Source organism: Grus americana, chromosome 2 (assembly GCF_028858705.1).
Source record: "Grus americana isolate bGruAme1 chromosome 2, bGruAme1.mat, whole genome shotgun sequence".
In the NCBI taxonomy this organism is placed as follows: Eukaryota; Metazoa; Chordata; class Aves; order Gruiformes; family Gruidae; genus Grus; species Grus americana.
Genome location: NC_072853.1, coordinates 67,865,073 through 67,890,414, shown reverse-complemented (window position 1 = coordinate 67,890,414; position 25,342 = coordinate 67,865,073). Strand labels below are relative to the sequence as shown.

The 25,342-nt window shown below is 40.0% G+C and overlaps 1 protein-coding gene across 2 annotated transcripts in view; it reads right to left on the bottom strand.

The window, feature by feature from the left end:
* The window catches only part of ELP2 (elongator acetyltransferase complex subunit 2), a 40,025-nt gene extending 26,353 nt beyond the window's left edge, over positions 1-13,672 (bottom strand). The window contains exons 1-6 of one of the 2 annotated variants that reach the window (XM_054816954.1): positions 13,523-13,672; positions 13,341-13,419; positions 12,025-12,110; positions 10,095-10,245; positions 8,769-8,846; positions 4,472-4,536 (exon numbers count right to left, since the gene is read on the bottom strand). In XM_054816954.1, coding sequence (XP_054672929.1) covers positions 4,472-4,536; positions 8,769-8,846; positions 10,095-10,245; positions 12,025-12,110; positions 13,341-13,419; positions 13,523-13,654 — 591 coding nt within the window. In that variant the 5' untranslated portion in view covers positions 13,655-13,672. Of the gene's footprint in view, positions 1-4,471; positions 4,537-8,768; positions 8,847-10,094; positions 10,246-10,531; positions 10,588-12,024; positions 12,111-13,340; positions 13,420-13,522 lie in introns of those variants that run through there. The other variant, XM_054816955.1, reaches the window with a different exon arrangement.
* Between the last annotated feature and the right edge of the window lie 11,670 nt (positions 13,673-25,342).

Sequence of the window (25,342 nt, the reverse complement as noted above, 5' to 3'; positions counted from 1 at the left end):
AGTGAATATAGGTAAAATCAAGTGTAAAAAGAAGGGTAGATGTTTTGAAATTAATTCAATAATTAATTTGTAATATAATACTAATACTAAGAATTACTTATGGGGCCAGAAATATTCCCTATGTTTCTTAAGTTTATTGACTAAGTTTCTAAGGAAGGCACGCATCAAGAACTGCATCTGCTGATGGAAACCTCTGCATGAATACAGGCTCAAGAACGCAGGAATGCAAACGTAGTCCCGATTTCATATTAGGAACTTTCATTAGTAGTATATTTTCATTCATAACATATATAATATTACCATTTTGTTTTGATTCAAGTAAAGTAGAAGCGTTCATTGCTTAATTAGCATTTAAACCATTTCTATTTTTCTTTCTCCAGAAAAAGCCCTACTTCCATGACACATTTTGATCCCAAGTTGACTTAAAATGTCTGAAATAACCATTACAGTTAAAATGTTAGTGTAGTTCAGTACAAATGAGTAACTATGACATTAGTTCTTGCATTCTATTCTGCTAAATCCCTTACCTAGGCCTACTAAGAGTTAAGATTAAATGACAGTCTTTGCTCTCAGCACAAGACTGAGTTCTTTCCCTATCTGTAATAAAAAATAAAATAATTTTTAAAAAATAAAAAAGAGAGAGCAACACAATAAGAAAGGCGCACTCATTATTGTTATTATTACTGTTTCTGGCAATACATTAAAAAAATCTTTAGCAATTCACATTTCAGATAATAGATAAAACACCTATTTATTCATTCATTTATATGACCTTTGACATAATGCTCTGTATTTTACATTCACCAAGGTTAGTTGGTAAAATTATTCCTGACAAAGACTGGTTCAGACTGAACTGTTGCTAACATTCTTGTCTTTTATGGTTCCTTTTATGTTGAACAGTGTGCATATCTCCTGAAACTTGATTTTAATATTAATTTCAAGGTGCTGGGTGAGTTTTTTTAAATTACCCTCATCTTCTCATATCAAAGAGAACCATTAAGAAAAACAGACATTTGTTTTCTCTTTAAAGAGAGTAAAACTAATTCATTTGATTCATTAATACCACCCCAGGTTTCTAATTCACTTCCCAAATAGGCTTCTAGGCACTATTTAGCCTTAAGTCAAGCATGCAGTTCTTTTGTGCTATAGAAAAAGCACTCAAAATTTTCGAGATATTGTTTCCCATAAAAATAAAAATTGTCTACTGAAACTGAGCAAGGAGTACTGTTGCTGTTATGCCCTCCACTTGCATTTTTTTATTGTTTTTTGCCATTTTCTTTGAAGCCTGTGTTGCTTCGTATCACACATACAGTTTCTTCAGATGTATTCTGTTCTAAAACTATATCAATTTAAAGCTTCTCGCAGATGCACATGGCCATTATTTTTAAATGATTCAGTCAAAGTTTTTATTATTACCTAGGTTATATTCACAAGTATTTTGAGCTGTCATTCTCATTTTTACAGATTTCATTTCTGTAGTCTCAGCTTTCTCCTCCTCTATTTCAGTTTTTCCCTTGGTCCTTACTGGATACATAAGATACTTGGAAGTTACAGTACCAACAACTGAATCTAACAAAACTCATGATCCAAGTCACCTACTTCACAGGCTTTCCCATGCCTCTCAACTAATTTCTGAATATTTTTACATACCAACAATCTGGTCTCTTTTCTTCTAGGCAAAGAATAAAGCTGTTCTGTAGGTAGCAGAACTAACGAAGCCTGGTTGTCTGTGGACATGCCCAGTGCCCTCTGCACAACTAACTCTGCCCACGCCTTGGGTACATGTCCTTCAGGACAAGGCTGATAGTACTGTCTGGCAAATCTGGCAACTGACATATAACGTACAGAGGTCCAAATCTTCTCAGTTTTTCCTCCATCAGACGCTGGACGTAATATCCCTCCTCTAGCCAGCTGTTAGTCTTGTAGAATTAGAAAGAGCCTGAATTATCTTATTCTACTCTTATTCTCTTACTCCACTTTTCAATTAAGCCAAATTATTTGGGGGGAAACATATTCAAACGTGCACAACAAAATCTCACAGAAGCCAAGCTCAACACAGAGATATTTTGTAATAAAGCTCTATTTTGGTCTTCTGGTTTACTTACTTCCCCTCCATAGGCCTGTAATATCTCAAGCAGGAAGACATATAATGGTTTCTGAAAGATTTTTCCCTGGGTACTTTTATAAATCAATACCCTCTTTCAAGAACTCAGAAAAGCAAAGAGATCATTTTCTCTCTACTGCTTAACACAGGAACAGATCTCTGGGTAGAGAGTCTTAAAGGATTTGAAGCCTGCCCACTCAATTTCAAAAACCAAGCAGTTTTTATGAATAAATATATTTCGACTGTAAAATTCATGAGTTTACCAAAAAGCAGCCTTTATCAGCTAACTGAAGATGCCTCATCCTCCTTCAGAGTATAACACTGCCCTCCAAAATTCATTAGAATGCCCCGTTATGAACTTACATTCTACCTTGGGGTTCATACGATCTTTTTTAAGACATTAACTAAAAGAAGAGTTTTCCAAGAGTCACAATTAACAGGACAGAGCTACAGGCCCTTGCCGGTTCAAGAAGGATGCAGAAGTTTAGATTCTAATCACCCTTCTACACCAAGTTCTTGTGAAAAATGACACGATGACACTAACATTTCCTTCAAATACCTTTAAAAGTAGAGCTACAGAAGTCATAAAAAGGTGTCAGTAAATGTGAGAGAACCCAGCTAAAGAGGAGAACCTCCCTTTAGCAGCTAGGAAGGAATTTACATCAGAAGGGTCACAAGAATGTTTTCATTCATTAATAACTGTAATGCACTCTGCAGGCACTTTTACCCCACAGGGAATCAAATTTGGGCTCTTGAGGTCTGTTCAGTGTACTTAGCTAAAAGAGATGTTCTGGAAAGTTAAGAGAGACACCACCTCATTTAAAAAAAGAGAGACTCTGAACTCCAACTCTGCCAGGAGAGATGGTGTAAACATTTACTAAAACTGAAAGAAAATGTGTGAAAAATAACATGTGCAAAATAAGAGAAAGTTCCCCACCTCTTGTATGGTTAGTTTCTTACCTCAAAAAAAAAAAAAAGGACATCAGCATAGACTTGCTTACGAAGCTGAAGATGGAGCTTGTTTATATTCCAATTACCTTCCTTTATCCTCCACAGACTGACTGCATTTAAGACTGGCTAAGACTACCGTTACACTCAAAAGTTTGATCAACATCTGGCAAAATAAGTTATGGATCTCTGAACACTTTTGGCAAACTGCATATTATTTGTTAATCTCAACCATACAAGAAAACAAGCTCCAGATTTTGAATGAGGAAAATCAACTGCACAACCCCTGACATAAGAGTCTTTCTTTAGCACACTAAGTGGTATTCTGCCATTGCTAATTCCCAGAGAATGTCATTAAACTGATTTAACTCATGAGCTACGTAGAAAGGAAAAAGAAAAAAAACCACCCTAAGAAACCAACCCTTCTTTTCTGCTTAGTAGTCAAGACATCACTGAACATTGCAGATAAAGGATGAAGTATTTATTTTATGGATGACAAAAAAAAAATCTTATTATTGTATGTTGCAGTGTGAACAGCCAAAGTTATCTATAAAGTAGCTTTTATCTCTCTCAAAAAGCCAGAAGTAGTATCTATTCTTCAGTCTCTCAGGGGGCTGTGCCTGAACAAATCCAGAAAAGCGCTTCCTAGGTACGTTAGTTTCACTGGGAGTTTCTGAATGGTAGGTTCATAGGTGCATTATGGGGCAGCATTTGTGGTTTGAAGGGGTTTTTAAGGGAGCAATAGAGACAAGAGACATTGACTTCTGTTTTGGAAGACAGTCATTCAATACATGCTTTAGAGTCTAACAAAACTTCTGAACAGATGCAAGAGAGGACAGAATTTCTTTGTAGAGCTCCAAAGGAACATTTAACCATATGAAAAACTAAAGATAACTACAGCTGCCAAATAATACATGGAAAATGTGCATGCTTTTAGAAGATCAGACACTCCTTCAAATATTTCTTTCAACGTTCAGAAGCATTCAGCACAAAGGGCATACTTAGCAACAAACATACAATTCCATGGATAGAAATCACATCGGTTTTATTATAAGAATTTATAGACTGAAAGTAACATCAATTCCATATGAACCATTCAATACATGGACACTCAGTAAAGAAGGACAGTTGCAGCTATTTCATGTCAGTGAGAGTAGAAACACAGGCTATCTTCACACAGGCAAAAAAATAATAAAAAATAATACTTTTATGCACTGAATCCAACATCAACATTCTGTATGTCTACTTCATCATTACCTAGAAAAATGGATGAACTATTTGAATAGAGGTAGTTGTATGTGATGGCTATCTAGAGACAGATAGTAGTTATTGAAGAACCTCAAAAAAAATCATCAAGAAAGAAAAGAAACAGAAGAACTAAGTAATGTTCTGAGTAAGAGGAAAAAACCCTGTAATTACCTGGCCATTCTGCTGTATAAACAAATATATTTTGCAGTCATCACCACCGCAAGCCAGTATTGGTACTAGGGGAAAAAAGAAAGAAAAAAGAAAAAAAGTCTTTATTTCTCAAGTTACAAAATCTAATATTCTAGGATATGAAAAATTACATAACAAAAATCAATATAGTATCAATATACTAATACAAACAGTCAGGCAAGCATCATACCACTTTATGTTTTCTAAATTAGACACCTAATACTGTTTGAAATAAACTAGTATTTCAAGAATACAAAACTCACAATTTATTGGCACATAAATAATATCTACAAATACTTAAGATGCTAAGGAGTAGTTTCATTCAAGCTCACATAGGAAGTTCAAGTATTAGAGATTTTTAATTAATCACGTTTATTTTCTTGATATCAACAGGGATTTGCTCTAAATAGAAAAGGAGCAAGCAGCAAAACAAAATGACTGAAATAAGTATATAGATGGAGGTAACATAATTATTACACAGCAAATAAAGGCAGACCAAAAAAGACAGATTGCCATTCACTGTACACAAGGATATGGAAGCAATTAACATTGTTATACACCTACTCAAGTCTTGAATAGTAGTTTACTTCTATGAGCTAGCTAGAAAGTGCACAAAAAAAACATTAGTCTATTGAATCACACCAGACAAAGTTATGGCTAAGGAGAAGACAAGAGAAGTTAGGCTGTGTATTAGTTCATCTCTCCTACAGAAAATGGTGGGGAAAAATAGTTAACCCTTACTCCACTCTTTTTGGGTCATAAGGATGAAGTAGTAATGCTAGGGACTGAAATAGCAAAAGAAAAGGAATTAATTAGGAAATTATGCAGAAATAAGGAATCAGGGCTAGATATCAGCATTTCTCAAGTCTGGGTAGAAAACAAAATACTAAATTTCACTAAAATCAACTACTTCATTTAAAAAACCTAAATATCATCCCTTTAAAGAGATAAAATTATCTTTATTATGGATAGACCAAAAAAGTCAACTTGAATATTCATAATAAGTTTATGCTCTATGCTAATTTCCTCTTTCTGCCTGTACCAAATCTGTGCCTAGTTATCTGCTGCTACTCTTGCACTTCTAAGTCACATTTCACATTCTTACACCTGTATCACTTGCTGCTTCTCTCCAGCCCCTAAGTCACATTTCACCTCCATCTCCTCCTTGCTTTACACAGGGCCAGAAAAGACTGCTTTGGACTGGAGGTAATAAGCTGTTTTGAAAGACAACCAGGTCTTCAGGTCCCTGGAAACTGGGCGAGAGTGAGGGGGTTTTTTCCACAAAATACAATAAAATGTATGTTCTTGGAGCCTGTATCATCCTTTCCTGAGAAATACATTTTAAGGGCCATTACAGTAATTACATATTTATTCAATGGAATAAAAGTTTGACTAATAAAAACAAGAAGAGAATTACGATCTAGATGCTGTATGAGACAAATGCAAAGGTTCTCATTCAAAAAGTTCTATCAAGAAGTATGTAACTGGCAAAAACAGACTAGTATATAGTTTTTCACATAAATGCTCTAGAGTATTAGAATTTGGATCTGATTGAGATAAAGTCCTGCAAAGGAAAGAGAAAAAAAATTGTTGGAAACTGTGGTCCAATTAAAATGGGGATGGTGTGATCAGCAAAGCTTTTTCAAGTTCACTCGCTCTTTTTTTTTTTCACCTGTTGCAATTCAGTTCTGAGGAGACAATTCTTATTTGTCAGAGGCCAAACTACAGCACCACAATTATGCAGGTGGTAGGAAGAATCACAGTATATGACAAAAGAGCTGATCAAGATCTGTAAAACAGCAAGTCCTATTCGCAGCATTTTAGAAATAGAGTTTCTGCAGACATTGCAAGGCAAAAAGCAACAACCAAACAAAACAGTAGGAAGCTTTTCTTCAAGACTCAGAAAACAACTGTAAAGAAAATCCTTAACTAAGAGGCTGCCAGCAAAGTGCTTAAGCTATATTCCAGCTGCAAATGACTGTTCAGGTTTTTATGAGCAGTCTATTGACTTTGCCCATCGGAATTCTTCACAAAAAATAGTTCTTAAAAAAAAAAAATTTATTTTCAAGGACAATCAGTTAAAATACTAATCATCATGAACTTCAATATCTTTTGAAAGTTAAAGTATCCATTACATATGAATCAATTTTCAATGCAAACTTTAAATTTCTTTGCTTGGTAAAATTAGAGGTTACTGTAAATGCTTCTAGTTCAGGAGAGTAGTTTATGACTTTGAGAAAAGTAATTCTGTACTTAATTCCTGACTTAAGAACTATAGATTGTCCTCAAGAGAAAAGCTTCTTTAAATCTTAATACAACTGCCAACATAGCCTTCATAAAGATTTCAAAGCAACTCCTAAAGTTATCATAATCATTTTTCCCTGAAGCTCATTAAAGTTCCAAATTGCCAATACAGATTAATGTTTCTGACAAAATGATCAGCAGTGAGATTTTTTTAATAATATATTTTAAGCTACGTTATTTAGATTTCAGAATTAACATACTCCTCTGAACAAAAACAGTTCAGTTGTATGGACTACTATGTCAGGTTTAGGGAGCAAACACAGAACATGGCTATGCACTACTAAAAGCCCCTTTTTAGATTTCTAGGGGAAATGGTTCTAAGCATGTTCAAAATCTAAACTGTTTCTTGACAATTTTAGCAGCACAGATCATTCATATTGGAATTGGCATTCAAAACAAACATAGGAATTGTTTTTAAATTTCCATACAAAACCTATGCAAATAATTGCTCATTTGAAAATATTTTCAGTTCTTTAGAAAAGTAAAGTACTCTTTTTCAGGTTATGAGCACTGTGTTGTTTTGGATAACTAATCTGAATTGGGATGGGAAGAGGCCATGAAAAAGGTTTGTCCTGCTCTGAATGCAACTTTAAGCAACAGTGGGTTTTGGGGACTCTGCAAGATTTTCACAGCAAAACAAAATGCTTCCTATTCCACCATTTAAAGAAGCTTCAAGCACTCCATGCAATTTTGGTTTCAGGAGCATTTTGTTTTAAGAATTAATATGATAACCTTCATTTAAGGTTTTTCCATAATGAATGGTCACTTATATACAATATGATTTCAACGTTAAACAGATGCACTACTCAAACATTACAGTGAGAATTTCTTACCTGTACAGTATCATAAATGAAGAAATAATCTATTGCTTTGCAATATGAATTTTATACTCATTAAACTGGCACCACAGACACTTCATATTTAACAAAAATTCACACTAGAGGTAATGATTTTCATTTACCCTCAAGTCTTTTAACTTCATCTCAACAACCACCTGTTTGCATATTTACAGGAAAAGTAGAGAGAGTGGTTTAAAGTTCTTTAGCAGTGCAGATGCTGGTTTTGATATCAGACACACCCTGGAAACAGACATTAGCATCTCCAAATGGGATAACGCATCTTGATAGAGCTTTAATATCTCCCAGAATTATCACAAGCCAAAGAATAAAATAAGCTTCTGTGTAAGTGCTCTGGAGGCATACAATCAAACAACATATCAGTGTGGAACACATGCAGTGAATAGCTGAAAAACTCCAGATACAGTAAGAAACTTTTGTTTCTCCTGGGAGCCTGGCAGTCCTCCATCCTGGTGAAAGGCTCTCACAATACACAAACCTAACTCTACACATGTATCTGGCTCATATTGCACTACAGGATACATTTAGGTTTTTTAAAAAAAGCTTCTACAGCTTTGCAACAGAACAACATATCTGTGGCAAGCTGCAAAATCTGAACATTTATGTTAATTGAAAACTATATAAACCATACTGAACAGTGAGGTTAAATGTGAAAAAATTTAGATGCTGAACAAGTTTAAGACCAAACAGGTGATTTGCACTGCTTGTTAATCCTCAATTTTTGATGCAAGCCTGCAGATTCTTTTTCTGGATCTTGCCTTTCAATCCAAACAACAAGAGCAAACATAAGCAGCAGCACCACAAAGAGTGGGTGAAACTAACAGCATCATCCTATCCCATCCGCTTACAGCTCTGTTACCCTATTTTTCAGCTGAGTTCAACTAAAGAACTCCAAATTGAGCATCATCTTGAAGACACTGTAATCAGCCAGTATTTTTCTAACTGCTAAGAGTTCAGTGAAAATCTTTAGACACAAGCATCAGCTTATGCTGATTCCATGGAAAACAAAAAAAAATATGGCACTAGGGTCTGGAGTCAGTCAAATGAAAATCTGTATGGGGGATTTCTTAGATTTTACATTTCCTGCATTGATATTCAAGATGTGCAGCTGTACTTACCATTGCTTCCAGGCAAGAAGGATAAGCAGACATCCATAACGAATCCATTTCCAAACTGCAGAATTTCAATGCATTTAGCTGGAAAACAAGAACAGTGTTGACGTCATTCATCATTAAGTATTACTGCTGCACTGTCATTTCCTACTACATTATGTAGTTAAATTTCCCATTCAATTTTATTTTAAGGAGCTGAATAACTTCTACTTTTTTCAGAAGCCTAAATAATAATGTTATCTTCTGTGGGGCCACAGAAATTAATCCAGAGTTAGCCAAGTTAGAAGATAAATCACTATTCTCCACTGAGTATTGAAGGCATACAGTTTCACTGTGGTAACACATCAGAAGTGATAAATATTGCAAGTTATATCCTGTGGCAACAACATTCACTACACAGGAAGCTAAAACTGAATCGATTTGCTAGAAAAGCAGATAGAGATGAGCAAGAAAAATCAACCTTCCTGCAAACACCCCATAGATCCTAGAAGCAGTTAAACTGCTAAGCCATCAAGATCAGAGTAATCAACATGATAGCAGAAAAACCTCTCTACAGAAGCAGAATTGGACCTTCCACCACTGGAACCCACAACAGCAAGACAAAAAGGAAAGTACGGGACTTCATGGTGTTCTTTGGGAGCATGAGAAACGCCTCCAAGAACACGAGACTGAAGATTGGCAATTCCCACCTATTTCTCTCATGTAGGTAGGGCAATGTGAAATCCTCAAGTACACCAAATAAGGAAGAAAGTAGCTTGAGAGATGCAGTCAGTACAACTCAACTAGCAAATAACACTTTAAATCTAGATTATCCACCCTATTTATTTCTTATGTATTTCAAAGAGCTGTTCTCCCATGTGCCCAAGCAAGGGCCTAGTTCACCAGAAGGTCAAGATCCTATTATCTCACACTTCATTGGACTCAATTGAGTAGTTTAACCTCACCTTTCTAATGCTAGCATTAATAATTTTCCAAAGTAATTTTACTTTACATGCACACACAGCTAGTCCCCACATTACAGGGCAAAACGATGGTTCAGATTATCAGATTCCGAATACATATTAAGAAGAAACAAGTAAATTCAGGCAATGTATCACTGATGAAAAACAAAGACAAATCATTCTGCAGAACAAATCTGACCCAAAGCTGTTAAACTAGTATAACCCTCAGCTTTCAAAGAGCAATGCAGTGGTTTGATGTACCAAAGTTTGAAGAAAAATCAATGTAATTGCATTAGAAGATGTTAGTACTTAGCCAAGTACTTCAATGGATAAGCATTCAGAACTTTTATTAAGACAGTATGTTGTCCCAAATGTTAAAAAAAAAAGTTACCTTCTGAACCGTGCCGAGACCAGATTCTCACAGTAGAGTCAGAAGCTGCAGAAGCTATTAGCAGATCTAAATCAGGTTCATCTGACTGGTAGACAGCATCCACAGCACAAACAGCTTCAGCATGGCCTTTGAGAGGAATGCTTTTCACAAGCTGAACACATCAGAAAGTTTTACAGAGTTATACAAATAAACAAAATTAAATTCCAGTAACTTACCTGAGAGAATTTTTAAAGCCATTTTAAGAAATAAAATAATTTAATACTGAAAACAAGTTGTATGCCTGCAATGGCAGAGCATTTGCCAAGCTATACTTAAGCTATAGCATACTTTAGGAAAACACAGAGAATGGATACAGCAATAATGAGTATTAAATTGATAAGATTTTGCTCAAAGCTGAACAGAATTAAATATTCCTGTGTACACTATACAAACCTTACCATTCCTCAAGGAAATCTGGAAATAGCATAGAACTTAGGAAGAACAGATTTGCAATCCTTTTTCTCCTCCTCTTGCCCCTCATCCTAAAGAACATCTCAGAAAAGTTTTGAGAACCTTGGTGAAGGAGACAGAGCAGAGAACACAATGGAATAAGTAGCAGCTACAGCAGCTCTAGCAGCAATGTTTAGCGTGTTCTCGCAAATCAAAACAGTTTTTACTCCTTCAAAATATTGACATGAAAAACAAAAACTCTAAAATTTACACTTAAGTACCTAATTTCTTGATGAATACAGGTGACTGAATTTGTAATCTGATCTGTTCTTCATAGACACAAAGAGCAAAAGGAGAAGCTTTTAATTCTGTGACAAGAAGCTGTCTGGCATTTATCTGAATTTTGTCATAAATGAACTTGACATATCTTTCCAAAATATAGCCTAGTAGGCCCCAATAAGAATTTTTGACTGGTCCACTATAGAACTTTGCCTGTTTGAAAAAGTTTACACTAGTCTAGAACTGTTGTTAAAATGTGCACATTTAGCCACATTCTTTTTCAAAGACTGCCGTATGGCTGTGCACTTCATCAGCAGAAAAGCTTAATAAAGAAATCTGTAAGTTATTTTAAATAACTATGTAAACAGTTACAATGGATCAGCATCAGCAATTATTCATTTCTGAGAACATTCCCCCATCAAACTAGGTGCATTTCCCCCTAGCATGCACTCTTGTGCATTTTAAAATGCCAAGTTTAATCTAGTTTGAGATAGCCTATAAAATGGGTTACCTACATGGCCATTCACAAACCAATGCCTAGTAAGTAAGATTTTAAAAGCTGGATAATAAATTACAGTATTTTTTTAATCTAAAATTCAGTTCATTCTGAAGGTTCTTTTACACCTTACTCCATCTTTTGCTTAACATTTTACAGTATGAATAATAAATTAGCATGTCTCCTTACTTTTCTCAATTTCACAGACAAAACTCAATTGTTGCACAGATTTGGGTTTTTTTAAACACCCACCCTAACTTAACCCATATACAAACACTACGCTGTTCCACAGATTAACCAGAAATCACTAGAAATGGATATAAAGAAACAAGGAAGAAGAGTACAGAAAACGTCAACTAAAATTAAACCTCATGTTTTGAAGATTTTAAGGCAGTTTAAAGGAAAGAGCTATATGCGACCAGAAAGCTGATGTCTCAAGAACAGGCAAACGGGATCTTTTAGACATGCTAGACAAATCCACCTGATGACTGGTTAGCTAATTTCTTAATGAAGGCTGATTTGAAAAAGAAAAACTACAGAAAAGAAACAACATTTAAAGTAAAACATAGTATGACAGAATACCAACAATTTGAAGGACACACACATGGAGTTCAATAGTCAAGGTAAAACAAAGAGGTATAAATGAGAAATACAGGCAAAACAGATAATTTGTGGTATGTGAGAAATGGGGCGGGGGGGCTTCAAAAAGAGGTTTTTACTGCTTACCTGATTATTCCATGTTCCTGTTCCCTTCCATTCCCAAAGAATGAGTTGTTTATCAGATCCACCAGAAATTAACTCTGTTTCAGAAGCTAAAAAAAATACATTGTGGTAAGTTTTGCAAACACTTACTTTGTAACAGCAGCCAACAACATAAGCAGTTACATTGTTTACTGCTCACAAAATATCATGTATCAACTATAAGCAAAGTTTCCATCAAAATAAAGTATGGCTAATATGACTTGCACTGTGCAGGACAGCTTAAGAGCAAAGGTATTCGCTAAGACAACATAACGAGAAAAGTGACAGGAATATTTAAAGCTCTGCATGAAAGTGATAAATACATCTTTCCAAAAAAGATTCTCAAATCCAACAGTGTAATTTAGTATTTTTTTTGGTCTCATCTTTTTGGAGGACAGGAAAATAAAGCAAGAGAAATCTAACCAAACAGAAGTCAAAGCTTCACAGGAAAATTTAATTCCCAAGTTCCCTGAAAATAATTTCTTTTAATCAATTTTAAGAAGAAAATGTTTCAGTGCAACCAGTTGAAAGAATGGCAGTTTATATCACTATTAAAAAGGAATGTTAGCACCATAGTATTTGCCCCCCAAAAAAGCAACAGGCACATAGCATTAAGTCTAATCAACAGCTCCTTTTCTCTTTGTCAGTGAGTTTCTACAAATGCCTAAGGGCAAGGACATGTGCCTTTGAAAAGCCTGTACTAAGTAATTTCAGGATTTAGAGTTGCTATCAAGCAAAAGCTTCATAAAGGCCTCAAACATTTCTACCTGGAAAAATTATTTTTTCGTGGCTATGACCTCTATGCAACTTACCACTTTATAGTCAGAGATTTCTTAAAAGGCATTGCAAATCAGTTTACAAAGTCAAAACACGCAAAACTCCAAACCCCTACTAAAACACCCGGTGGTAACACAAACATCAGAGCCGCCGATCTGTCAGAGCCACCGCAGCCCCGGGCAAAACAGCCTCCCGGGCTGGCGGTGGCCGCGGGGCCCGGGGAAGACAGCCCGACCGGATCCCCTCGCTTACCGGACAGCTCACCTGAGTTTGGCGGGTCAGATTCCTGCGGAGCCAACCTGTTAAAATCCCTACTGGGAAGGCGGGCTTAAGGCGAGACGATGTGCTGGAAGCGCTGCAGCTTCTCGTTGCCTTCAGTTTACACCGCAGCCCCTCCGCTGCCGACCGTCCCGCCTCCCCCGCCCTCCCCAGCCCGAGGGGAAGCGGCCCCGGCCCCTGCAGGCACCCGCCCGCGGCCCCCCGACCCGAGGGGACACGGAGAGGAGGAAGGCCGCGCTACTTACCGCCGTCCCGCCGGCGGACCCAGCGCACGCAGTTCACCCTGCCGGTGTGGCCGCGGAGGGCAGCGGCCGCCCGCCTCACCTGCGGGAGAGCGAGAAAGCACCGAGCGTGAGGCCGCGCTGCCGGTCCCGGTACGGTGCCGCCCCGCCACGGTGCCGCCCCGCCCCGCCGAGCCTCAGCTCACCGCCGGCTCGTAGAGGACGACGTCATGGCAGCTGCCGAAGGCGAGGAGCCCTCCCCGCCCCCAGGACACGGCCCCGCCGCCCGCACGGTTGGCGCAGCAAGCGACGTGACAAACTTCCACGGGCGCCGCCATCTTCCTCTCCGCCACGTGCGTGACCTCACGCAGCTCCCGTAGCAACGACCCCGCGCGGCGCTCGAGGGGGCGGGGCCTGAGGCGCGAGGGGCGGGGCTAGCGCACGGCCGTTGGGCGGGAGGGGCGACAGGCTGCCCGAGCTGCGGGGCGGTGGACGCCTCTCAGGCCCGGCCCGGCCCGGCCCGGCCCGGCCCGGCCCGGCCCGGCCTCGCTGGACGGCCCCGGCTGCCTGGCCGTGGGGTCAGAGAGAGTCAGCGTAAGCCTGGGTGGCGGTGGGGAGAGCCTGGCTCTGGGGTTTTCCACCGCTGGGTTCGGTGTGAGGCAGCCCCGCGGGCCGGGCCTTACCGGCGCAGCACCCCAGCTGCGGCAGAGGAGCTTAAAAACGGGGCATAGAAATAAGTGACAGGGAAATTTGTAGGGGGGGAGAGTTTTAAACTTTATTGCACCTTTTGTCAAACACGCAAAGGTTTGAAAAGTTTTAAACTTTTTTTGTTTGGGTTTTTTTCACGCATAGAAGTTATTTCCACGTGTCGTAGGAAAGAGCTGAACTGAGTGTCAGAGGTCATGTTGTTTGTATCCCTTTCTGATCTGTTTCTGTCACCTGTAAAGCCTCCCTCTGATAAAGAATCATTCTTAAATTAAGTCACTGAGCTCAGGGTATATTTAATATTACAGTATATTACGATGTCCTAAAATAACTGTTATAGAAATCAGGGGAATTTGCAACTGAGCAATGGCCAGAGCCCCAACAAGGTGATCTGAATATGTTTGAGTAACGATTTTTCAAGACAAAAAATGAGATCCTAGCAGATTAGAGAATTCCCTCGGTTACATTTTTTTTTTATTTCTTGATATATTTATTGCCCTCCCTGCCCCAGAAATTAAAACCAAATCAAAAAAGATAAATATGGCCATGGTTACTGGCCTAAAGAAATGGGATCATGAGAGATTACGGATGTGCTACAAATTGTTTCAGCCATTTGACTTTACAGGCTCAAGATTTTTGCCATTTCCCAGTGGCTGCAGATGCAACCTGCTATCCCACAGGCTGTGTAGGAGTCTCAGCAGGACCTTCAAGACATCCCCTCTGCCTTCAGATGCTCTACCCCATGCACGCAGGAGGCCCCAGAGCAGAGGCCAAGCAGAGATATAAATGGACTACACTGCGACAGAAAGTGTGGAAAGGGAGAGGAAACAGAGATGTGACCACCTACAGTTGTCCTGTGCTCCCTGCCCCCAAATTGCACCTGGGGTATCCTGAAATAATCGAAGCTGAACTGAAAAGCTGGAAAGCCTGGAGCAGAGGGAGAAGACAGCTCTACATGGCTGTGCAGGGAACAGGCGTCAGCAATAGAAGCAGCAGAAAGCAAGCAGGCGTCCAGGGGAAGCACTCTGCGTAGCACAGGGAACACTTTGGACCGTGAACAACTCCTGCCTGGCCTTTATCTCCCCATGTGCGGGCATGTTCGTGAATACTGGCTCTCAGCAGCACTGTAACCTGACACAAAAATGTTGCAGTTGGGCACAGCTTTTTCCAGTGGGTATGAGAGGAAGGAAACTGTGCCTGATCACATACAAGATACAGCCAGAAATGTTAGCTGCTAAGGGAACAAATGACTCCTTGCAGAAAAATGCACCAATCCAGTCATCAAAGCATGCTTTAACTGAGGAGCGCTGTCCCAGAGGATGGCTGTGCAGCAGTCAGGTTGCACAGCAACCCCCTTCTCAGCATGCCCTGCCAGGGTTGGAGTCAGGGCTCCGGCAGGAGGAGGTCAGTCTCTGCCAAAAAGCTGGGACATATTGTAGGAGTTGCATTTGTTGCTGTGGGAACGAAGCTGGCTCTGACTGTGATTGTAGGTAAAGTGTAGGCTTTTCCAAGATGGATTTGGGTGGGGAATTCCTCTGTGGCACCAGAAGTTTACTCATGTCATAGACGACCTGCTGCTGATTATGTCCTATAAACAGGAGGGCCCTCTGGGTGCTGCTTGTGTCAGAGAGGTTTGGAGGTGCACATCATGCCTGAGGGTGCAAGGGCACTGTGGCCCCATGCTGCCGGATTTTCTGGGGCTGGTCCTTGCTGCCTTAGGCCACCACCTCAGGGATGGTGCTTTCCCAGGCAACTTGAGGGAGCAAATTGTGGGGGACTGCTAGCACCAGATATTGCCAGTGATTGCCTCCTTTCTGCCACAAAGGTCTGTCACTGACCCTCCCGTGCCACCCCAACACCTCCCAACACTGAGAGAACTGGGATAAATCAACACAGAATGTGGACTTGAAAGTGCCGTCGGGAATGCTGTAACAGCACCATGGCGATATGGCCAAAAAGCATGGGAAGCTGGGTCTGTATCTAAACAGATCAGCCTAGACAAGCCCTGTTTCTTACACACTTTCTGTAAGTGTTATGTCTGACCGAGTCCTCAGTCACACAGGATGCTGAGCCTTTAGTCTAACCCAAGAAAGTTTTTTGTGAGTTCTGATGTTACAGGGTCTTCTCTTATGTCTGAAAACTGAAATATCTGGAGGATAGTATATGAGAAATTTAGAATATTGGATAATAATAACAGAACCAATACACCTTTTAGGAACACGTGCATTATAAGGAAGTAATGGCAGTAGTCAGTGATGTTACAAGGATGGAAAAGGACATATTCTGTGCTAGTCACCAAGTGCCAGTCTTCATTCGTAGCTAATGTCCTTACTGAGTTCAAATCTGTCCTTGTTGTTTTCCTTCCTATACCCAGAAAATAACTTCTTCACTTTTCAGAAGTATATGTAAAAATACCTTCCTTTTTCCCCCATCTTTGGTGTAATTTTTGAGGCACAGGAAGAAGTCAGTTCTTTGAACATCAGAAAAGGTTCTTCAGAAGTCACTCAGTAGCCTTGTTCACATCTTATATGTGTCCCAGTTTGGTTCTGCCAATGGAGTTACATCAACAAAGATACTACTTACACTGATAAAAGGTTTCTTCAGCTTAAAATAAATCCATCAGTTAGATATTGGAATAATAACTTTGGTTATTCCAATAGCAAAATAATCATTTTGATGGTAAAGTTGTGTCTACAAGTCAGGTTTTACAGGCAGAGGTGGCTTAGTGATCCTCATGTACTCCCTGCCCAACTCAGTTATGCCTGCAAGTGTTTAGATATAGACCGAGAAAATGCAACACTAGTCAAAAAATGATATATAGTATTTAATATATTTAATTATATCTAAACAATGACATGAAAATATAATGATGTTGGAAATATGTTTTCACTTCCTGCAGAATGTTTCCAACTTATTATACAGCATATTTAGCCTCATCTTTCTTTTCTGGTTTTATGAGAAAAAAAATTAAAATTTAATTATATGCAGTTTAATTCTTTAGAAGAATGTTTAAAAGTTGTTAAACTAGCAAAGCCAAGTACTCAAAGGTTGGGGGCCTTGTTCTTGTAAGTTGTTGAACTTTGCCTATCTTTATTTGTCTTCATTGTATACATGCCTTATGAAGTAATCATTAATGAAGTTACCTCATAGTCAAATTACTGCCTGCTATTTTTACTGTAGGTTGCTTGCCTCCAATAGCAACCTGGATGAATAGTGCCTGCTGAATGAGGCAGCTATTCAGTATTTCATTTTCTCCTCAGTAGTTATATTGTGGCCCTAGGTCTAATTTGCTGTACAGTATTCTTAGCACAGAATTATCCTTTTCCTTATAGCTTTTTTTTTTTTGACTTCTGCCACAGTACCTGAACATGTCAGAAAAATGTATTAATTATATTTTTCTTTATAATATCACTGTTAGGCAGATGGGCATTATTATATTCATTTTCTGGGCGACAATTTCCTCCTAGGGCTGGAATTCATAATAACAAAAGCAGCATAATTCTTCAGTGATGAAGTGCCCAATGTGGAAGACACAGAAGGGCATTCAGGAGAGGGGCTAACCACCCACAGCACCCATTGCCTCCAGCTCGACTGCGAGCCTTTAAAGCTTTTGGAAATCAGATTCCAGCATGGGAACACTCCTGACGGCTTCTGCGGGGCCAGGGTTTCACCTGAGGGATCAGAGCTGGAGCACTGAGAAAATAAATTATAAACAATAGTGACCAAAACCATAAAGATGAGTTTAAGTTATTTGCCAGCTTCGCAGAGGAAACCCATAGAACAGTTAGGAACGACTCCATTGCCTTCAACATCTGGAGTACAAATCCAGCCTCTCCCTTTTTTCCAGCTGTGGGATCTGCTTCAGAAAGTGTTTCAATGCATGAGGAATACTGCTAACTCCTGGGTTTGCTGGGATTTCTTGCCCTTGAGCCTGCGTCTGCCAGTACGCTACCAGAAGGGATGACCAAGGACAAGTGTCATTCCTAAAGTTACTCACTGGGTCCATTAAAATTCAGTGTCAGACTAGTTTTTAACTGCCACTGATTGATTCTGGAACTGTTGGTCCTGTGTTCAATAAAAGTTAAGATTTCCAGTGTATCTTGAGCATAACATAAGCCTGTGGCATCCTTTTCAATTACATTTCTCAAGATAAAAAAAGCAGATATTGTCACTTGAATAGATTTAAATTAAAATGTTTAGAATAAGTTTTTTAGAGACAATTTCCCCTTTAATTCATCTCAGTCTGAAAGTTGAATGGTGCTGGTGAAAAGAGTTGAACTGAACAAATCTTAGCTATAGCTATTTCCATTTTTCTTGAAGGCTATATTTTACATATTCTATGAGTGGCTTATATTCTCACTAACTAAATGGTTTTCTGATTTTCTGAAGAAAAACTAATTATTTAGATATATCATCCAAATTAGCTCTCCAAACAATGACTGTAATTGCTCTCTGAAAGAAATTCCACAGAAAATATCTCTGATTTTCTTTTTTTTTTTTCTTTTAAGGAAGACCAAATGCAAACATGACCTAGAAAATTGCTGGGGAGAAAAAAAGAAGAAAAAGCATGAAACAGCTTGTCACATAATCAAACTGATCATGCATTATGTTTTTGAAGCAGAAGCTCTAAAAGGAGACATCATAATAGGCATGCATTCCAGTGGGCATGCGTACACACACACGCACACACAAGAGTACTCGGAAATGTAATCATGAATAGTTAAAATCATATTTTATGCTTAAATTCCATATTAGCAGCAGTTGTGGCAGTTCTTGTATGACTTGGATAGGATATTGCTCCACACTATAGAAGAACATCTCACAAAATCAAAAAATAAATTCTGTAATATTTTCCTGACACATCTCTTCATGCTGATTTAAAAATGGGTTTGATCTTGAAGCGTTGTTGCACAAGTTGTATGATATTTAGTAATTTCCAGAAGGATAAGCCTTCGGTGGTCAAAGAGATTCCTGGCATTTGATGAGACTTAGAATCAGGGGTCCGGTTACTGACACCTGGAGCTGGCAGCCCTTTTTTATGAGAAAATCCCCATTCCCGGTGCTAAGTGTACAAACGTCTGCAGAGTCTCAGAGCTGCAGGGGAAAGGGGAATATGACACAGGGTATCCAACGGCTGTACGACAGCCTGCTCATGGTGTGCAGAACATTGTTTCCTAGGAAAAGCAATGAAAAACTCTCTAATTTCTGTCAAAATACAGCTTACTTTTGAAAATAACTTTCTTTTTTTATGTGAATATTGGTGTATAAAGTTTCTGTAGCAGGGAACAATTTATTTGCAGAATTTAACAAACTGCTTTACCATCTGTTACAGATAAAGTTGTAAGAAAGGACTGAGTCTGTCCCACCGCAGTGGCCACAAAGTGCCCTGTGCCGTTCAAGTCGGAGTTGGCATCCCAGGTGACTGGTATTATTTCCCCTCTGTCGCCTGCAGCATCTATCCAGGCTGCATCCCTGAGCAGCCACAGGCAACAGAGGGGAAATAATTCTACTTTGAAGTGGGGAAAAAGTGCTTTCTATTTAGTGTGGCTCAGCTTAAATAAGCAGCTCAGAAGCAGACTTCGTACCGCGCTAGCATGTAGAAAACCTTGTTAACAAGGAAAGTGTTTCTTACAGAGATGTAAGACTGAATAAAAGTTGATGGGAAAGAAATTTAGAAGAGAAAAATATTGACTGAACATGAGAAAAAATCCCGATGGTAAATCAGTCAGAGTATACCAGACATCGGAAACTGCAGTGTACTGAACAGGAACTTCTGATACATCTTCATATTTAAGGTAGTGCGTTCTGCTTTGTACTAAAAGCTGGAGTTCAGCCTCCTTCTTATGCATAATAATTCTAAACAACATACTTTTGGACATTGAGTAAATGTTTTGATATGTAAAATAATAAGACATACATCAATAAATTCCATAGCTATGTTTTTCTTTTCATTATACAAAATTACTTTATTTATGAGATGACAGAGATACACTTCACATATGAAAATTTACAGCTAAAGCAACCAAAAGAACTTCAAACCGCAAACAGCCACACAAAAGACCCCAAAATATCAGAAGTAATGTGGTGGGTTGACCCTGGCTGGAGGCCAGGTGCCCACCAGAGCCGCTCTCTCACTCCCCCTCCTTAACTAGACAGGGGAGAAAAGGTATAATAAAAGGCTTGTGGGTCGAGATAAGAATAGGGAGAGATCACTCACCAATTATCATCACGGGCAAAACAGACTGAACTTAGAGAGGGAATTCATCTAATTATTTACCAAGCAAAACAGAGTAGAGGAATGAGAAATAAATTCAAATCTTAAAACACCTCCCCCCACCCCTTCCATCTTCCTGGGCTTAACTTCACTCCCAAATTCTCTACTTCCTCCCACTCAGTGGCACAGGGGGACGGGGAACGGGCGTTGCGGTCAGTTCATCACACGTTGTTTCTGCCGCTTCTTCATGCTCAGGGGGAGGACTCCTCACACTCTGCCCCTGCGCCAGCTTGGGGTCCCTCTCACGGGAGACAGTCCTTCACGAACTTCTCCAACGTGAGTCTCTCCCACGGGCTACAGTCCTTCACAAACTTCTCCAACAGGAGTCTCTCCCATGGGGTGCAGACCTTCAGGAGCAAACTGCTCCAGCGTGGGGTCCCCCACGGGGTCACAAGTCCTGCCAGCAAACCTGCCCTGGCGTGGGCTCCTCTCTCCATGGGTGCACAGGTCCTGCCAGGAGCTTGCTCCAGCATGGGCTTCCCATGGAGTCACAACCTCCTTCAGGTGCCTCCACCTGCTCCGGCGTGGGGTCCTCCACGGGCTGCAGGTGGAATCTCTACACCCCCTCATCCTTCCTCCATGGGCTGCAGGGGGACAGCCTGCTTCACCATGGTCTTCACCACGGGCTGCAGGGGGATCTCTGCTCCGGCGCCTGGAGCACCTCCTGCCCCTCCTTCTGCACTGACCTTGGTGTCTGCATTTTCTCACATCTCACTCCTCTCTGTGGCTGCAAAAACTCTCCCTAAGTTGTTTTTTTTCCCTTCTTAACTCTGTTATCCCAGAGGTGCTACCACTATCACTGGTGGGCTTGGCCTTGGCCAGCGGCGGGTCTGTCTTGGGGCCGGCTGGCATTGGCTCTACCAGACACAGGGGAAGCTTCTAGCAGCTTCTCACAGAAGCCACCCCTGTAGCCCCCCCCGCTACCAAAACCTTGCCATGCAAACTCAATACAAGTAATCATTAAACAAAAATATAGATCGTTATTTTACCATTCTTGTTTCCTACCTCCCAAATGGAGAAAGCCACTGTATGAGATGACACCTGCCTGGTTTGTCAAAGTAGCTGTTTGCTGAAGAGGTGAAGAGAAATGTTAAGACCAAGGTCCAAATCACCAACATGACTTAGGAACCCAATTTCTATTCAATTGCTTAAATGCTTCTGAGGATCCAGGCCTACAGCATTTAGCTTAAACTGTGTCATGGCTAATTTGACTCACTGGATGAAATAGAAAAAAATGAAAATGGGTTTGCATTGGGAAAACACCATGAAATGGAGAAAATATGAAAGAATGTTTTACAGAAAACAGTGAAAGCTGCATCAGTTTAATCATTTGGATAATCACATACAGCGTAGCTCAAGTTGGCATTTCCAAGCACGTGGGTTTTAACTCTCACATGCTAATACGTTTTGAGGCAAACTATTTTGTTTCATTTTTCTTTACATTTGCAGTCACAAATAGAACCATTTAAAGAAGTAAAATACTGAAGCACGGATGTCTAAAGAACGAGGGCAAAAGCAATCTCTGCAGTAGCGAGCCTTACAGGGCATTCTGCAAATAGCTGTGCATGAAAGAACCAAGCAGAAGGGGCATATACCAAAAGCTGAAACTCACTCATGAGAAGCAAACTTCTGCACAGTCAGCAGTCATAATACTTAGAGAGTAGAAGTTTACCTTTCATGCTGCATTAATGGTCAACAAAACTAAACTTACACAAGGCTAAAGTGAATTTTTACTTCATTTTCAGTGCATGAAAAATTGTCGTTTCACCAAGGAATACTGGCAAGGTAAATTGCAACATTCCTCATAGTTCCTTCCCCAGTTCTCCCATTTCTTCCATCGAAATTGTCCACTATCCATGTAATCAACAACAGCAAAACTTTTCTTTTGCTTCAGGCCATCTTCTACAGGTGAGGAAATCTGCATCCACCCACTCTAGTCCAGTCTCTTACTTCAGGCTCTTGAAGCTGCAGAGTCTCAGAGAAGATCCAGTCTCTCTCTCATCATCTCTGATGCTGCACAGTCTGCTGACCTCCTCCTGCATCTCCTTAACTTGATCACAGAATCATAGAATGGTTTGGGTTGGAAGGGACCTTAAAGACCATCTAGTTCCAACCCCCCTGCTACGGGCAGGGACACCCTCCACTAGACCACATTGCCCAAAGTCTCATCCAACCTGGTCTTAAACACTTCCAGACACAGATCCTCAATGAGTACATATCCCTGACAACCTCCTGCTGCCCCAGCCTCCACAAGAGGCCCTAGGCCTTCCCTACAGCCCAAGACATGGAGAGCTGCATCCTCCTGGAGCTCTCTCTGGATGAAGGCCTCGGATAATCTGTAACTTATACCAGGGTTGAGAAATGTAGATTGCGTGCAGATCAAGGAGTGGAGCGCAGCCCGACCCTCACGGTTACCCAGAGGGGGCACAGGTACGTGCCAGGCTGCAGGTCCAGCGGGGCCCTCGGGCTGTACCAGGCTGCACGGGTCCCCTGGCCACGGGGTCACCTCGCCTGCATTGCGGTCACGGAGCCGCCTGCGGGCAGCTCCCACGCCGTGCCAGTGATTTCACCTCCTGCGTGGCCTTGCCTTTATCCGACTGTGCAGCAAGAAGTTCTCATGTGAATGTTCTCCAGGAACAGAGCTGTTTTCTTGTGAGAAAATCCTACGGTAGCCCAAGTGACCAAAAGGGGAGAGCATCTCTCCACAGACAGGATCTGCTCTGAGCAGCATCCCGTGGGAAAATCCATCTGGGCTCCATCTGATGCTGCATGAACATCTTATCCTGTCTTACAAAACTTGCTATTTTATTCAGCCATTTGCTGTCGGGCCTTTCTTGTTGATACCCACAATGAGCCCTGCTCTGTCCCTCTCCCCCCCTCACCTCACCCCCTCCCTGGTGCAGAACAACCTCCTCTGCATTTCCCTGCCCCAGGTGCCAGCCACTGTGACTTTCTCAAACTATAGCATGTTCCCTAAATTGTGTAAATTAGTTGTGTTTATTCTATTAAAAAAAAAAAAAGAAGAGAGTGCTATAGAAGTTGAGAGATCTGCGCTGAAGAGGAGCATAGATGCCTCATACAGACATCAGCTACGCTGAGCTGGGGAGCTGTGTATCATTCCCAGACTATTCGTGGTACAGTACACATGCTGGATAAATGCTACCAAGTCACCCAAAGATGTATATCAAGCAAGCAAGAAAAAGAGGAGCTGCTGAGACGACTTCTACCCACCTGCTTTTCTACCTTTTGTTTAGCACTTTGTGAGAATGGCTTTAAATTATTCTGTTTTCAATGGCCCCGTGCCTATATTTTTTCTTTTTTTTCTGGCTGTCATTAGTCATTACCTGACTTTTGTTGGAAGCGCTGAGGATCCAGGGAAGCCAAGACGTTTTGGTTCAGCTGTTTACATGAAGCTTGTGACAGATGGCAGAACTTTATTCTTAATGAGAAGTTTTTCCACCATGGGTCTCCAGCGAGAGAGTGCTCCCTAAGCCTGCAGCAAACCCGAGGTCACTGCAGCAGGATAACCTCAGGTGGGTATCAGGAAAAAGCAGGAGCCCCAGGGTGGTCTCTAACAGTCTGCACACTGTTAGATGGTGCACACTTAATAGATGGTGTTGTGACCCCTACCATAGTTCTACCTTTTGAACGCTGGGGCGTAATAATAAGGATGGGGGAAAAAAAAGAAAAGAAAAAAAGGATAAACCTTTAGCCTCCAGGAAAAGTGAAAAAGAAGCTGGAGCATTCATGTTGGAGCCAAAAAAATAATTGTGTTATTTACTTGGACTTTATTACAGCCTGCATCCAACTGCATCAAACATTAGTCATCTTCACAGAGTTTTTAGTAGAAGGAATGACTAGCTTAATTATAATAAAACCAACATGCTTACTTTATAATACATTACAAAAACAACTAAAATATTAGCAGGTAAGTTCTAAAACCATAGATCCAGCTTCAGGTCATATTTGAATGATATAATCTGTAATAATTCTGTCATGCTTAGGTATATTTTCCCAGATGTATACCAATGGAATTATCATAACCTTTTCGAAATTCTCCCAACAGAAGGCATCAATGTGAATAAAAAATTATGGTGTGAGGTGGTGATTAGTTTTAGTTTCTGTGAGAGTCATTATGATTTCTATCTTGTATGTTTGTCACTTTCTGTATCAAAATTTATACCTAAAAAATATTTTCTGATCCCCTTTTGAATATGTAACTTCTGTTAGGAAGTAAACACAGATTTTCCTGTACTGTATAAAAGATGTCAATGTTCTAGAAAATGCTAAGAAAATGTTTTAAACATGATCCTTTTTTTCCCCTTTATTTAATCGATTAATGATTCAGAGAATTCCTAAAATCAACCTAATCTCTCTCTAGACTTGCAAAGCATTACAGGAGTTGTCCCAGGCTGATATAAATTCTTATACTTCTCTTGGAGCAAATCTTTGATTATTTGCATCTCCTGAGGGTTTGCCTCTGGACTGTGAGAAAGTAAGTGGCATTTTATTCTTTGTTTTAGTAAGTGTTTGATATTCCCAGTAAAGTGTGGCCATCAATTTTGCTACCTTGTTGTAGCCATATTACATTATAAAAAAATCCTCTTCTGAATGTTGGAAATTTGTTCTGCCTTTTTCAGTGCTGCAGTTTGAAAACAAATGGAATAAATATTAGGTGGGCATTCATGAAATTGAAAAAAAAGGATCGGAGGCCTCTTAGGCAGTATTTTTCCTTTCTGTTGTTTTTTTTGGTTTTGCTTTTATGGTATACAAACAGGATCTACCTTCCCTATTTTATCACAGATAATTGTATCCAAATATTTCCAGATATTAAAAATAGCTCATCTTCATGTATCTTTGCAAAATACCTGGGTTTTTTTTCTATTTTCTGCATCACTATTATTCCATATATTGTTATTTCCATTTGTCCAGAACTATTCCTTTTTCAAGAGAGATCATTAGATGCAATTTGACGATATGTTGGAAGAAGCTTCATTAGATAAAGAATGACTGATGGGCGTTTTACCAGTATTTTACATCACTCTTC